Here is a 17,251-nt window from a genome sequence, read left to right as displayed (position 1 = left end):
CCAATGGGTGTGGCCAATGGACGTGACCAATGGGTGTGGCCAGTGGGTGTGACCAATGGTGTGACCAATGGGTGTGACCAATGGTGTGGCCAATGGGTGTGACCAATGGGCGTGGCCAATGGACGTGACCAATGGGTGTGGCTAGTGGGTGTGACCGATGGATGTAGCCAATGAACATGGCCAATGGGCATGGCCAATGGGCGCAACCAACAGGTTTGACCAATGGGTGTGACCAATGGGTGCGACCAACAGGTTTGGCCAACAGGTGTAACAAATGGGCGTGGCCAATGGACGTGACCAATGGGTGTGACCAATAGGCATGGCCAATGGGTGTGACCAACAGGTGCGACCAATCGGTGTGACCAATGGGTGCAACCAACAGGTTTGGCCAATGGCTGTGACCAATGGACATGACCAATGGGTGTGACCAGTAGGTGTGACCAATAGGTGTGACCAATGGGCGTGGCCAACAGCTCACAACCACTGGGTGCCACCACCCACCACGACCCATTGTCCATTGACCAGCGCGACGTCGCCCAACGTTTGACCAATGCGTGGGGACAATTTGGGGACGTGTCCGGGGCATGTCCGGGGCATGTCCGGGGCCGTACCCGAGTGCAGCCCGATCCGGATGCGCACGGGCACCTCGGGCATGTGGCGCATCTTGAAGGTGCCGACGGAGCTGAGGATGTCCAGGGACATGTTGGCGATCTCGCCGGCGTGCCGGTTCCCGTTGCGCTTCGGCAGCCCCGACGCCACCATATAGGCGTCACCGATGGTCTCCACCTGGCCGGGGGAGGGGCGAGGGGGAGGGTCGGGATGGCCACGCCCACCGGGACACGCCCACAACACCTGGGACCTCAGGTGACCTTCATGTGGTGGCCTTGTCCCTTCTCGGTGGCCAAAGCTGAGACCACGGCTTGGACCACCCTGGGGTCAGCTTGGCCATCGCATTGGATGGGCCATCAAAGACCGTGGGGACCACCAAGAATCTTCATTTGGTGCCCAAAGTCCAGGTGGACCCATGGATTGGTCCATCATGAGGCCACCTTGACTGTGGCCATGGGGTCACCTTGTCCATCACCTTGTCGGTGCCACCAAGGACTGTGGGGACCCCAAAACATCTTCATTTGGTGGTCATGTCCACCACCAGTGGCCAAAGCCCAGGTGGGACCATGGCTTGGACCTCCATGGGGTCACCTTGACCATGGTCATCACCTTGAAGATGCTGCCAAGGACCACAAGGACCACCAAGAGCCTTCATTTGGTGGCCATAGCTCCTCTTGGTGGCCAAAGCCCTGGTGGGACCATGGCTTGGACCACCATGGAGTCACCTTGACCATGCCCATGGTGTCACCTTGACCACGGCCACCATTTTGCAGACGACAACACAGACCCCAAAACCCCTTCCACACCCCACCCGTGGCCCTGTGACCTGGCTGACCACAGCCACCAGTGCCGTGGTCACCTTGTAGATGCCATCAATCACCCCAACCCCCATCCTGAGGTGACCATCCCACACCAGTGACCCCATGACATGACTGTCCATGGCCACCATTGCCATGGTCACCTTGTAGCCACCACCATTGACCCCAACCCCCCATCCTGAGGTGACCACCCCACACCAGTGACCCCATGACCCATCTGACCACGGCCACCACCGTCATGGTCACCTTGTAGCCACCACCATTGACCCCAACCCCCCATCCTGAGGTGACCACCCCACACCAGTGACCCCATGACCCATCTGACCACGGCCACCACCGTCATGGTCACCTTGTAGATGCCACCATTGACCCCAACCCCCATCCTGAGGTGACCACCCCACACCAGTGACCCCATGACCCATCTGACCACGGCCACCACCGTCATGGTCACCTTGTAGACGTCGTGGGAGCCGATGATGGCGTCGAAGAGGGTGTAGAGGTCGTTGAGGAGATCGACCACCTCGATGGGCTCGCTCATGGCCGAGATGGTGGTGAAGCCCACGATGTCGCTGAAGTACAGCGTCACCTCCTCAAAGTACTCGGGCTCCACCGGCGTCCCCATCTTCAGCGCCTCGGCCACCGACCTGCCCAGGGGGTCACCCAGGGGTCACCCAGGGGGCAGCCAGAGGGTCCAGAGGGTCTCGGTGGTCAAGGAGAGGCTGATGTGGCCATTGGGACCTTCTGGTGACCCGTAGGGATGGGGGGGGGTCAATGGGTCAAGGTTGGCCTCGAGCTGTCCCTTTGATTTGGGTGGGGTCAGCAGGTCAAGGTTGGCCCCAATCATCTTCAGGGGCCACCTTGACCTCCTGGTGACCCATAGATCTGGAGGGTGGGGTCAATGGGTCAAGGTTGACCCTAACTTGTCCTCAGTGACCACCTTGACCTTCCGCTGCCCCATAGCTCTGGGTGGGGTCAGTTGGTCAAGGTTGACCCCATCCTGTCCTCAGTGACCACCTCGACCTTCCGCTGCCCCACAGATCTGGGTGAGGTCAATGGGTCAAAGGTGACCCCAACCTCCTCCTGGTGACCACCTCAACCCCCTCCTGCCCCATAGATCTGGGTGGGGTCAATGGGTCAAGGATGACCCCAACCTCCACCCCCTCCACCCCAAAGCTCCTTATGGGATCTATGGGGTGACACCCACCCCCATTGACCCCCCTTCATCCCCGCGGGCCCCCCCGGCCCCACAGCGACCCACGGCGGCAGCATCTGGGTCAGGAGCTTGTCGGTCTTCTGCTTCTCGATCTCGAGCTCCTCGGTCCTCTCGCGGATCAGGTCCTCCAGGTTGCTGCTGTACTGCTCCAGCATGCGCAGCATCGAGTCGATGATGTTGGTCTTGCGGCCCTTGTTGATGCCCTTGAACTGCCCCACAGGTGTGGGTCAGACCCACGGAACACCACGGAACCCCATGGGACCCCATGGGACCTTATAGAGGCTCACAGGGACCCATGGAACCCCATGGAGCGCCATGGAACCCCATAGAACCTTAAAGACCCTCATAGGGACCCATAGAACCCCATGGAACCCCATGGGACCTTATAGAACCACACAGGGACCCATAGAACTCCATAGAACCCCATAGAACCTTATAGAGCCACATAAGGGCCCATGGAACCCCATGGAGTGCCATGGAACCCCATAGAACCTTAAAGAACTTCATCGGGACCCATAGAACCCCATGGAACCCCATAGAAACTTAAAGAACCACACAGGGACCCATAGAACCCCATAGAGAGCCATGGAACCCCACGGGGAACCATAGAACCTCATAGAACCCCATAGAGACCCCGTAGAACCACATAGGGACCCATGGAACCCCATAGAGCACCATAGAACCCCATAGAACCTTAAAGAACTTCATAGGGACCCATAGAAGCCCATAGAGACCCATGGAACCCCATAGGACCTCATAGAACCACACAGGGACCCATAGAACCACAGAGAACCCCATGGAACCCCAATAGGACCTTAAAGAACCACACAGGGACCCATAGAACTCCATAGAACCCCATAGAACCTTATAGAACCTCATAGGGACCCATGGAACCCCACAGAGATCCATAGAACCCCATGGAACCCCATAGAGACCCCATAGAGACCCCATAGATCCCCATAGAACCCCATAGAGACCCCATGGAACCACATAGAAACCTACAGAACCCCATAGAGACCCCATAGATCCCCATAGAACCCCACAGAGACCCCATAGATCCCCATAGAACCCCATAGAGACCCCATGGAACCACATAGGAACCTACAGAACCCCATAGAGACCCCATAGATCCCCATAGAACCCCACAGAGACCCCATAGAACCCCATAGGGACCTACAGAACCCCAGAGAGAGCCATGGAACCCCATGGAACCCCATAGGACCTTACAGAACGTCATAGGGACTCATAGAACCCCGTGGAACCCCATGGGACCTTATAGAACCACACAGGGACCCATAGAACCACATAGAGACCTTATAGAACCTCATAGGGACCCATGGAACCCCATAGAGCACCATGGAACCCCATGGAACCCCATAGAACCTTAAAGAACTTCATAGGGACCCATGGAACCCCACGGAACCCCATGGGACCCCATAGGACCTTATAGAAGCTCATAGGGACCCATGGAACCCCATGGAGTGCCATAGAACCCCCATGGAACCTTAAAGAACCTCATAGGGACCCATAGAACCCCATGGAACCCCATAGGATCTCATAGAACCACACAGGGACCCATAGAACTCCATAGAACCCCATAGAACCTTAGAGAACCACATAGGGACCCATGGAACCCCACAGAGATCCATAGAACCCCATGGAACCCCATAGAGACCCCATAGAACCACATACGTACCCATAGAACCCCATAGAGAGCCATGGAACCCCACAGAGATCCATAGAACCCCATGGAACCCCATGGGACCTTATAGAACGTCATAGGGACTCATAGAACCCCATAGAACCCCATGAAACCCCATGGGACCTTATAGAACCACACAGGGACCCATAGAACCACATAGAGACCTTACAGAACCTCATAGGGACCCATGGAACCACATGGAGCGCCACAGAACCCCATGGAACCCCATGGAAGCCCATGGAAGCCCATGGAAGCCCACAGAACCTTAAAGAACATCATAGGGACCCATAAAACCCCGTGGAAACCCATAGAAACTTATAGAACCACACAGGGACCCACAGAACCCCATAGAGTGCCATGGAACCCCATAGAACCTTATAGAACCACACAGGGACCCATAGAACCACATAGAGACCTTACAGAACCTCATAGGGACCCATGGAACCCCATAGAGCGCCATGGAACCCCATAGGACCTTATAGAACCACATAGGGACCCATAGAACCCCATAGAGCACCATAGAACCCCATAGAGATCCATAGAACCCCATGAAACCCCATAGGACCTTGTAGAACCTTATAGAACCACGTAGGGACCTACAGAACCCCACAGAGATCCATAGAACCCCATGGAACCCCATAGAGACCCCACAGAACCACATAGAGAGCCATGGAACCCCATAGACATCGATAGAACCCCATGGAACCCCATAGGAACTTATAGGACCTTATAGAACCACACAGGGACCCATAGAACCCCATAGAGACCCATGGAGCCCCATAGAGCGCCATGGAACCCCACAGGACCTTAAAGAATCCCATGGAACCCCATAGGACCTTATAGAACCTCATAGGGACCCATAGAACCCCACAGAGATCCATGGAACCCCATGGAATCCCATGGAACCTTAAAGAACCCCTTAGGGACCGTAGAACCCCAAAGAGAGCCCATGGAACCCCACAGAGACCCCATAGAACCCCACAGAGAGCCACGGAACCCCATGGAACCCCATAGAACCTTAAATTACCCCATAGGGACCCCATAGAGACCCCATAGAGACCCACGGAACCCCACAGAGATCCATAGAACCCCATGGAACCCCATGGAGACCCCATAGAGACCCCATAGAGACACCACTGAGCCCCATAGAACCCCATAGAATGTCATAGAACCCCATGGAACCCCATAGAATCCCATAGAGACCCCACTGAGCCCCATAGAGACCCCATAGAATGTCATAGAACCCCATGGAGACCCCATGGAGACCCCATAGAGACCCCATAGAATGTCATAGAACCCCATGGAACCCCATAGAATCCCATAGAGACCCCATAGAGACCCCATAGAACCACACAGAGACCCCATAGAACCCCATAGAGACCCCATAGAGACCCACGGAACCCCACAGAGATCCATAGAACCCCATGGAACCCCATGGAACCCCATAGAGACCCCATAGAGACACCACTGAGCCCCATAGAACCCCATAGAATGTCATAGAACCCCATGGAACCCCATAGAATCCCATAGAGACCCCATAGAGACCCCATAGAACCACACAGAGACCCCATAGAACCCCATAGAGATCCATAGAACCCCATAGAGACCCCATAGAGACCCACGGAACCCCACAGAGATCCATAGAACCCCATGGAACCCCATGGAGACCCCATAGAGACCCCATAGAGACACCACTGAGCCCCATAGAACCCCATAGAATGTCATAGAACCCCATGGAACCCCATAGAATCCCATAGAGACCCCATAGAGACACCATTGAGCCCCATAGAACCCCATAGAATGTCATAGAACCCCATGGAACCCCATAGAATCCCATAGAGACCCCATAGAGACACCACTGAGCCCCATAGAGACCCCATAGAATGTCATAGAATCCCATAGAGACCCCATAGAGACCCCATAGAGACACCACTGAGCCCCATAGAGACCCCATAGAATGTCATAGAACCCCATAGAGACCCCATAGAGACCCCATAGAGACCCCATAGAACCACACAGAGACCCCATAGAAGCACATAGAGACCCCATAGAGACCCCATAGGGACCCCATGGAACCCCATTGAGACCCCATAGAGACCCCATAGAGACCCCATAGAGACCCACGGAACCCCACAGAGATCCATAGAACCCCATGGAACCCCATGGAGACCCCATAGAGACCCCATAGAGACACCACTGAGCCCCATAGAACCCCATAGAATGTCATAGAACCCCATGGAACCCCATAGAATCCCATAGAATGCCATAGAACCCCATAGAACCCCATAGAATCCCATAGAGACCCCATAGAGACACCACTGAGCCCCATAGAGACCCCATAGAATGTCATAGAACCCCATGGAACCCCATAGAATCCCATAGAAACCCCATAGAGACCCCATAGAGACACCATTGAGCCCCATAGAACCCCATAGAATGTCATAGAACCCCATGGAACCCCATAGAATCCCATAGAGACCCCATAGAACCCAATGGGACCCCAGAGAATCCTAACCCAGGTCCCACCACCCTGTACTGGTCCCATTGCTCCACACTGGTGCCATACTGGTCCCTCCACCCCATACTGGTGCCACACTGGTCCCATACCGGTCCCACCACCCCATACGAGTCCCATACTGGTCCCACCACCCCATGCTGGTCCCACCACCCCATACTGGTGCCACACTGGTCCCATACTGGTCCCATACTGGTCCCACCACCCCATACCGGTCCCACCACCCCATACTGGTCCCATACTGGTCCCATACTGATCCCACCAGCCCCGTACTGGTCCCATACTGGTCCCATACCTCTCCCACCACCCCATACCAGTCCCATACCAGTCCCACCACCCCATACTGGTCCCATACTGGTCCCACCAGTGCCATACTGGTCTGTACTGGTCTCACCTGGTCGAACACCTGGTCGATGGTGGGTCTCTTCTTGGGCTGCTCCTGCTCCCACCACCCCATACTGGTCCCACACTGCTCCCACCACCCCATACTGGTCCCATACTGGTCCCACCATCCCATACTGGCCCCATACTGGTGCCATACTGGTCCGTACTGGTCTCACCTGGTCGAACACCTGGTCGATGGTGGGTCTCTTCTCGGGCTGCTCCTGCTCCCACCACCCCGTACTGGTCCCACACTCGTCCCACCACCCCATACTGGTCCCATACTGCTCCCACCACCCCATACTGGTCCCATACTGATCTGTACTGGTCCCACCACCCCATACTGGCCCCATACTGGTCCGTACTGGTCTCACCTGGTCGAACACCTGGTCGATGGTGGGTCTCTCCTCAGGCTGCTCCGACCACCCTGTACTGGTCCCATACTGGTCCCACCACCCCATACTGGCCCTGTACTGGTCTGTACTGGTCTGTACTGGTCTCACCTGGTCGAACACCTGGTCGATGGTGGGTCTCTCCTCAGGCTGCTCCGACCACCCTGTACTGGTCCCATACTGGTCCCACCACCCCATACTGGCCCCGTACTGGTCCCATACTGCTCCCACCACCCCATACCGGTCCCATACCAGTCCCACCTGTGCCATACTGGTCCGTACTGGTCTCACCTGGTCGAACACCTGGTCGATGGTGGGTCTCTTCTCAGGCTGCTCCTGCTCCCACCATCCTGTACTGGTCCCACCACCCCATACTGGTCCCATACTGGTCCCATACTGGTCCCACCACACCATACTGGCCCCGTACTGGTCCGTACTGGTCCGTACTGGTCTCACCTGGTCAAACACCTGGTCGATGGTGGGTCTCTTCTCGGGCTGCTCGCTCCAGCACTCCTTCATCAGGTGGATGCACTCGAGCGGGGCCTGGTCGGCCGAGACCGCGGGGCGGCACAGGGGGGGCGGCTTCCGCACCTTCTCGATGATCTCTGGGGACGGGACCGCGGCGGGATCGGGGGCGGGATCGGGGGCGGGTTTGGGGGCGGGTTTGGGGTTGGAGGGGTCAGTTTTGGGGTCGGTTTTGGGGTCGGTTTTGGGGTTGGTTTGGAGGGGTCAGTTTTGGGGTCAGTTTTGGGGTTGGTTTGGAGGGGTCAGTTTTGGGGTCAGTTTTGGGGTTGGTTTAGGGTTGGTTTTGGGGTCGGTTTTGGGGTTGGTTTTGGGGTCGGTTTTGGGGTTGGTTTGGAGGGGTCAGTTTTGGGGTCAGTTTTGGGGTTGGTTTGGAGGGGTCAGTTTTGGGGTCAGTTTTGGGGTTGGTTTGGGGTTGGTTTGGGGTCAGTTTTGGGGTTGGTTTTGGGGTTGGTTTTGGGGTTGGTTTGGAGGGGTCGGTTTTGGGGTCGGTTTTGGGGTTGGAGGGGTCAGTTTTGGGGTTGGTTTTGGGGTTGGTTTGGAGGGGTCAGTTTTGGGGTCGGTTTTGGGGTTGGTTTGGGGTTGGTTTTGGGGTTGGTTTGGAGGGGTCGGTTTTGGGGTCGGTTTTGGGGTTGGAGGGGTCAGTTTTGGGGTGGGTTTTGGGGTGGGTTTGGAGGGGTCAGTTTTGGGGTCAGTTTTGGGGTCGGTTTTGGGGTTGGTTTGGGGTCAGTTTTGGGGTTGGAGGGGTCAGTTTTGGGGTCGGTTTTGGGGTGGGTTTGGAGGGGTCAGTTTTGGGGTCGGTTTTGGGGTCGGTTTTGGGGTTGGTTTGGGATCAGTTTTGGGGTTGGAGGGGTCAGTTTTGGCGTGGGTTTTGGGGTTGGTTTGGAGGGGTCAGTTTTGGGGTCAGTTTTGGGGTTGGTTTGGGGTTGGTTTTGGGGTTGGTTTGGAGGGGTCGGTTTTGGGGTCGGTTTTGGGGTTGGAGGGGTCAGTTTTGGGGTTGGTTTTGGGGTTGGTTTTGGGGTCGGTTTTGGGGTTGGTTTGGAGGGGTCGGTTTTGGGGTCGGTTTTGGGGTTGGAGGGGTCAGTTTTGGGGTGGGTTTTGGGGTTGGTTTGGGGTTGGAGGGGTCAGTTTTGGGGTCGGTTTTGGGGTCGGTTTTGGGGTTGGTTTGGAGGGGTCAGTTTTGGGGTTGGTTTTGGGGTTGGTTTGGGGTTGGTTTTGGGGTTGGTTTGGAGGGGTCGGTTTTGGGGTCGGTTTTGGGGTTGGAGGGGTCAGTTTTGGGGTGGGTTTTGGGGTGGGTTTGGAGGGGTCAGTTTTGGGGTCAGTTTTGGGGTCGGTTTTGGGGTTGGTTTGGGGTCAGTTTTGGGGTTGGAGGGGTCAGTTTTGGCGTGGGTTTTGGGGTTGGTTTGGAGGGGTCAGTTTTGGGGTCAGTTTTGGGGTTGGTTTGGGGTTGGTTTTGGGGTTGGTTTGGAGGGGTCGGTTTTGGGGTCGGTTTTGGGGTTGGAGGGGTCAGTTTTGGGGTTGGTTTTGGGGTTGGTTTTGGGGTCGGTTTTGGGGTTGGTTTGGAGGGGTCGGTTTTGGGGTCGGTTTTGGGGTTGGAGGGGTCAGTTTTGGGGTGGGTTTTGGGGTTGGTTTGGAGGGGTCGGTTTTGGGGTCGGTTTTGGGGTTGGAGGGGTCAGTTTTGGGGTGGGTTTTGGGGTTGGTTTGGAGGGGTCGGTTTTGGGGTCGGTTTTGGGGTTGGAGGGGTCAGTTTTGGGGTGGGTTTTGGGGTGGGTTTGGAGGGGTCAGTTTTGGGGTCGGTTTTGGGGTCGGTTTTGGGGTTGGTTTGGGGTCAGTTTTGGGGTTGGAGGGGTCAGTTTTGGCGTGGGTTTTGGGGTTGGTTTGGAGGGGTCAGTTTTGGGGTCAGTTTTGGGGTTGGTTTGGGGTCGGTTTTGGGGTTGGTTTGGAGGGGTCGGTTTTGGGGTCGGTTTTGGGGTTGGAGGGGTCAGTTTTGGGGTGGGTTTTGGGGTGGGTTTGGAGGGGTCAGTTTTGGGGTTGGTTTGGAGGGGTCAGTTTTGGGGTCAGTTTTGGGGTTGGTTTGGGGTTGGTTTTGGGGTTGGTTTTGGGGTTGGTTTTGGGGTCGGTTTTGGGGTTGGTTTGGAGGGGTCGGTTTTGGGGTCGGTTTTGGGGTTGGAGGGGTCAGTTTGGGGTCAGTTTTGGGGTGGGTTTTGGGGTGGGTTTGGAGGGGTCAGTTTTGGGGTCGGTTTTGGGGTCAGTTTTGGGGTCAGTTTTGGGGTTGGTTTGGAGGGGTCAGTTTTGGGGTCAGTTTTGGGGTTGGAGGGGTCAGTTTTGGGGTCAGTTTGGGGTTGGTTTTGGGGTCGGTTTTGGGGTCGGTTTGGAGGGGGCAGTTTTGAGGTCAGTTTTGGGGTTGGTTTTGGGGTCAGTTTTGGAGTTGCTTTGGAGGGGTCAGTTTTGGGGTCAGTTTTGGGGTGGGTTTTGGGGTTGGTTTGGAGGGGTCAGTTTTGGGGTCAGTTTGGGGTCAGTTTTGGGGTCGGTTTTGGGGTCGGTTTGGAGGGGTCAGTTTTGGGGTCAGTTTTGGGGTCGGTTTTGGGGTTGGAGGGGTCAGTTTTGGGGTGGGTTTTGGGGTCGGTTTGGAGGGGTCAGTTTTGGGGTCAGTTTTGGGGTCGGTTTTGGGGTTGGAGGGGTCAGTTTTGGGGTCGGTTTTGGGGTGGGTTTTGGGGTTGGTTTGGAGGGGTCAGTTTTGGGGTCAGTTTTGGGGTCAGTTTTGGGGTCGGTTTTGGGGTCAGTTTTGGGGTTGGAGGGGTCAGTTTTGGGGTGGGTTTTGGGGTGGGTTTTGGGGTTGGTTTGGAGGGGTCAGTTTTGGGGTCAGGTTTGGGGTCGGTTTGGGGTCGGTTTGGGGTTGATTTGGAGAGGTCACTTTTGGGGTCAGTTGTGGGGGTGGTTTAGGGGGCTTTTGGGGGTGTGGGACTCAGTTTTGAGGTCAGTTTGGGGTTTTTTGGGGTGGGTTTTGGGGTTGGTTTGGAGGGGTCAGTTTTGGGGTCAGTTTGGAGGGTTCCGGGGGTTTTTGGGGGTGCAGAACTCAGTTTTGGGGCCGGTTTGGGGTTTTTTGGGGTGGGTTTTGGGCTGCGCACCTTCGGGGGGCAGCCCCAGCATGCAGTAGGGGGGGCTCCTGCAGATCACCTCCTGCATGATGATCCCGATGGCGTAGATGTCCCCCCGGAAGGAGCCGCGCTGCTCCAGGGCCTCGTCCCGCAGCAGCTCCGGCGCCATCCACAGCCGCTCTGGGGGCGGGGCCAGCATCGGACACGCCCACCCGGACACGCCCAGTGTCCCTCAGGACACGCCCACCATGATAGACCACACCCACCCCAGCCCAGCACCCAATGGGAGGCTGCTTGAGGGTGTGGCCACGCCCCCAGGATGGGCGGGGCACGCCCAAATGGAGGCCACACCCACGGACAACCAGGCCACGCCCCCTTCCAGAGGAGCCACGCCCTCTTCCCCATGGCAACCACCCCTGGGGTGTGACATCACTGAATGGTCTGGCCACGCCCCCGAATGGAAAGGCCACACCCACAGCAGAGGACACGCCCACTCCAGTCAGACCCCGCCCTGATTGGCTGATGTTGGCTGCGGCCACACCCCTTCCCGAGCCATAATCCCACCGGCCACGCCCTAAATCCAAAGGCCACACCCACATCTTCACAGACCCCTCCCAACCCAAAGGCCACGCCCCTTTCCACAGGCCACACCCATCCCCAAGGCCCCACCCCTTCCCACAGAAGCCCCGCCCCCTCCATTTAGCCCCGCCCCATTGGCCACACCCAGACCCACGCCCACCCCAAAGCCACGCCCCCTGCTGGAGCCCCCATTGAGTCTCATGAAGCCACGCCCACGAGGCCACGCCCACGAGGCCACGCCCCTGACCCCACCCTCACCTTGCGGGGGCGGGGGCGGGGCGGGGATGCGCTGGGCCTCGAGCAGTTGGTTGTAGCCGTAGTCGGTGACCTTGAGCACGAAGCGCCCGTCCACCACGCAGTTCCGCGACTTGAGCCGCCCGTGGACGACGCTGCGGTGGTGCAGGTACCGCACGCCCTGTGGGGATGTGGAGGTGTTACGGCCACCGGCGTGGCTGCCGTGGTCACCAATCAGCATCGTGGTGGTCATGGCACTGATCAGCATTAGGGTGTCATGGCTGCCATGGCCACCAGGGTCACCAACCCATCTTATGGTCACCAATGGCGTGACCAACACCTCTGTGGTCAACGATCAATGATACAGTCAACAACGCTGTGGTCAACAAACAACACTGTGGTCAACAATGCCATGGTCAACAATGTCATGGTCAACAATATCATGGTCAGCAATGCCATGGTCAACAAACAACATCATGGTCAACAATGCCATGGTCAACAATGCGATGGTCAACAATGCCATCATCAACAATCAACATCAGGGTCAACAATGCCATGATCAATGCCATGGTCAACAATGTAATGGTCAAAAATGCCATGGTCAGCAATCAACATCATGGTCAACAACACTGTGGTCAACAATGCCATGGTCAACAATGTCATGGTCAACAATCAACATCATGGTCAACAACGCCACTTTCAACAATCAACATCATGGTCAACAATGCCATGGTCAACAATGCCATGGTCAACAATGTCATGGTCAACAACGCCATGGTCAACAACGTCATGGTCAACAATCAACATCATGGTCAACAACGTCATGGTCAACATCACCATGATCAAGAGTCAATGCCATCATCCACAATGCCACGGTCAACAATGCCACGACCAACATCACAGTCAATAATCAACACCAAGGTCAACATCCAACACCATGGTCAACAATGCCATGGTCACCAATCAATGTCATGGCCAACAGTGGCCTGGTCACCACCCAACACAGAGTTCTGGGACTTGAGGCGCCCGTGGACAATGTCGTGGTGGTGCAGGTACCGCATGCCCTGCGGGGACAGTGCGGGGTCATGGCCGCCGGTGTGGTCATCCCCATGGTCAACCATCGCCATGGTCAGCAATCAATGGCATGGTCACCAATCAGCATCTTGGTCAGCAACCATCGCCACGGTCAACAATCGACGGCATGGTCAACAATGCCATGGACACCAATCAAGGTCATGGTGACCAATCAAGGTCATGGTGACCAATCAATGCCATGGTCACCAATCAAGGTCATGGTGACCAATCAAGGTCATGGTCACCAATCAAGGTCATGGTGATCAATCAATGCCATGGTCACCAATCAAGGTCATGGTGACCAATCAATGCCATGGTCAACAATGCCATGGACATCAATCAAGGTCGTGGTCACCAATCAATGCCATGGTCAACAGTGGCATGGTCATCAGTCAATGCCATGACCAAGGTCACGGTCAGCAACCAATGCCGTGGTCAACAACGCTATTGTCAACACCTCCATGATCACCAATCAACACCATGGTCAACAACACCATGGCCAACAATCAATGCCGTGGTCAACAATGCCACGGTCAACAACCAATGTGAGGGTCAACAACACCCTGGTCACCACCCAAGGCACGGTTCTGGGACTTGAGGCCTCCATGGACAACGTTGCAGCGGTGCAGGTACCACACGCCCTGTGGGGACATCAGGGTGTCATGGCCGCCATGGCCACCAACCAATGCCATGGTCAGCAACGCCATGGCCAACAAAAAATGCCATGGCCAACAACCACCACTGTGGCCACCAACCATGGCCAACAACACCATGGCCACTGCTCACAGCCATGGCCACCACCACCACGGCCACCAGTCACGGCTACCAACCACTGCCTTGGCTGCCATGGCTACCAACCAGCAAGCCCACCTCCATGGCTACCACCATGACCACCCCATGGCCACCTCCTTTGCCACCAGCACCCCCATGGCCACCAGCCCGCCAAGGCCACCCCGTGGCCACCTTGATGAGGTCGATGAGGAGGGAGGACTTGAACATCCAGTCGAGCTTCATGTCCTCGTTGCGCAGCAGGTCCTCGAGGCTCCCGCGCGAGCAGTGCTCGGACACGACGGCGAAGATGCCGCAGTCGTGGAAGAAGCCCAGGAACAGGTTCACGTTCTCATGCCGCAGGTCCCGCAGCTGCGCGGGGACACGGGGCCGGGGAGGGGACACGAGGGAGGTGGTGGGGACAGTGGGATGGAGCAGGGCCATGTGGGGTGGGGACACGTGGGACAGGGCGTGGACACGTGGGATGATGTCAGGGACGTGTGGGACGAGGCTCGGCGTTGACCTCCCATGACCTGCCCTTGACCTGGCCTTGACATTGTCCCACCGTGATCCACCAATGTCCGCATGACCCCTCAACGTCCTCATGACCCAACGATGTCCCCATGACCCAATGACGTCCCCACGACCCAACAATGTCCCCATGACCCAACGATGTCCCCATGGCCCAATGACGCTCCCCATGGTCCATCATTGTCCATCATGACCCAGCGATGTCCCCATGACCCAATGATGTACCCATGACCCAACGATGTCCCATGACCACCTGATGTCCCCATGACCCAATGATGGCCCCATGACCCAATGATGTCCCCATGACCCCTCAATGTCCCCATGACCCAATGACGTCCCCATGACCCAACAATGTCCCCATGACCCAACGATGTCCCCATGACCCAATGATGGCCCCATTGCCCCTTAATGTCCCATGACCCCTCAACGTCCCCATGACCCAACAATGTCCCCATTGCCCCCAATGTCCCCATGACCCAACAATGTCCTCATGACCCAACAATGTCCCCATGACCCAATGACGCTCCCTGTGCTCCATCATTGTCCATCATGACCCAACGATGTCCCCATGACCCAACGATGTCCCCATGGCCCAATGATGCTCCCCATGGTCCATCATTGTCCATCATGACCCAACGATGTCCCCATGACCCAATGATGTACCCATGACCCAACAATGTCCTCATGACCGAACAGTGTCCCCATTGCTCCTCAATGTCCCCATGACTCAACGATGTCCCATGACCACCTGATGTCCCCATGACCCAATGATGGCCCCATGACCCAATGATGGCCCCATTGCTCCTCAATGTCCCCATGACCCAACGATGTCCCCACGACCCAACGATGTCCCCATGACCCAATGACGTCCCCATGACCCAACGATGTCCCCATGACCCAATGATGTCCCCATGACCCAATGATGTCCCCATGACCCAATGACGTCCCCATGACCCAACGATGTCCCCATGACCCAATGATGGCCCCATTGCTCCTCAATGTCCCATGACCCCTCAATGTCCCCATGACCCAACAATGTCCCCATTGCCCCCAATGTCCCCATGACCCAACAATGTCCTCATGACCCAACAATGTCCCCATGACCCAATGACGCTCCCTGTGGTCCATCATTGTCCATCATGACCCAACGATGTCCCCATGACCCAACGATGTCCACATGACCCAATGATGTTCCATGACCCAACGATGTCCCCATGACCCAACGATGTCCACATGACCCAATGATGTCCCCATGACCCAATGATGTCCCCATGACCCAACAATGTCCTCATGACCGAACAGTGTCCCCATTGCCCCCAATGTCCCCATGACCCAACAATGTCCTCATGACCCAACAATGTCCCCATGACCCAATGACGCTCCCCATGGTCCATCATTGTCCATCATGACCCAGCGATGTCCCCATGACCCAATGATGTACCCATGACCCAACGATGTCCTCATGACCGAACAGTGTCCCCATTGCTCCTCAATGTCCCCATGACCCAACGATGTCCCATGACCACCTGATGTCCCCATGACCCAACGATGTCCCCATGACCCAACGATGTCCCCATGACCCAATGACGCTCCCCCACACTCCAACCTTGTCCCTCACACCCCCCTGATGTCCCCTCACCCCCGGGTGTCCCCAGCCCCTTCACCTTGCAGAAGGTCAGCTTGGTGGCCGGTTTCACCTCTACGTGTTGGTCCCCCGGGAACTTCTTCAGCCACACCCAGTCACCCTGTGGGGGAGGGGCACGGGGGGGGTGAGGCCTCAGCCCCCCCAAAACCACCCCTGGGGACACTTGGGGACACCTGGGGACACTCAACAGCCACGGTGACACCCCACCACCCCACCCAACCCCACCGAGACCCAAAGCCACCTCAGATCCCCCCCCACCCCCCGAATTTCCTCCTTTAAATTTGGGGTGGCGGGTGGGGGGAGGGAAGGGGGGAGGGGCGAGGCAGAGGGTGAGATTTTGGGGTGAATCGGGGGGATTTTGGCTCCCAGCCTCACCTGCATGGAGGCGACGATGCCCTGCTGGTTGAACAGGAGCAGCAGGAGCGGGAGGTTGCTGCTGTCCTTCGGCTTCTCCTGCGGGGAAAGGCCGGGAAGCAACTGTCAATCATCGCCCGGGGGGGGCGAGGCCGGGACACAGCTGTCAATCATCTCCCCGGAGGGGGGCGGGGCCGGGAAACAGCTGTCAATCATCTCCCCGGAGGGGGGCGGGGCCGGGAAACAGCTGTCAATTATCGCCCCGGAGGGGGGGGTGGGGCCAGGAAGCAACTGTCAATCATCGCCCGGGGGGGCGGGGCCGGGAAACAGCTGTCAATCATCGCCCCGGAGGTGGGGGTGGGGCCGGGTCCCCAACGTGGGGGAGGGGCGCCCCCTTCCGGCCATGGAGGGGAGGGGACACCGGGGGTCCCTGAGGAGGTGGGGGAGGGGACGGGGGGGGTCTCACCTCGGCTGCGTTGGCGTTGTCCGGGCCGGGGGTGGCGCTGTGGAGGCTCTTGGTGTCGGCCACGCTGTGACCGGCCAGGCTGGTCTGGCTGCTGCCCACCTGCGGGGGAGGGGCAGGGGGCACCGCGGGGTCACCCACCGGGACAGGGCACCGCGGGGTCACAGCGGGCGTGGGGACACCATGATGTCACCCATTGGGAGATGTCACCATGGGGTCACAGCGGGCGTGGGGACACCATGATGTCACCCATTGGGAGATGTCACCATGGGGTCACAGCGGGCGTGGGGACACCACGATGTCACCCAGGGGGAGATGTCACCATGGGGTCACAGCGGGCATGGGCGCATGGA

General features: G+C 57.4%; 1 protein-coding gene across 1 annotated transcript in view; it reads right to left on the bottom strand.

Annotated features, from left to right (window-relative positions):
• The window catches only part of LOC125320826 (retinal guanylyl cyclase 1-like), a 46,065-nt gene that overhangs the window by 12,360 nt on the left and 16,454 nt on the right, over positions 1-17,251 (bottom strand). Inside the window, 10 exon segments of the mRNA XM_048293256.1 lie at positions 612-786; positions 1,879-2,071; positions 2,686-2,849; positions 8,087-8,235; positions 11,281-11,430; positions 12,088-12,244; positions 14,101-14,277; positions 16,101-16,181; positions 16,457-16,534; positions 16,902-17,000. Of these exon segments, the coding sequence (XP_048149213.1) occupies positions 612-786; positions 1,879-2,071; positions 2,686-2,849; positions 8,087-8,235; positions 11,281-11,430; positions 12,088-12,244; positions 14,101-14,277; positions 16,101-16,181; positions 16,457-16,534; positions 16,902-17,000 (1,423 nt within the window).

The sequence above is a fragment of the Corvus hawaiiensis genome, assembly GCF_020740725.1.
Source record: "Corvus hawaiiensis isolate bCorHaw1 chromosome 38 unlocalized genomic scaffold, bCorHaw1.pri.cur SUPER_38d, whole genome shotgun sequence".
Taxonomy (NCBI): Eukaryota; Metazoa; Chordata; class Aves; order Passeriformes; family Corvidae; genus Corvus; species Corvus hawaiiensis.
The sequence above is the reverse complement of the archived record's forward strand: the minus strand, read 5'-3'. Positions and strand labels throughout refer to the sequence as shown.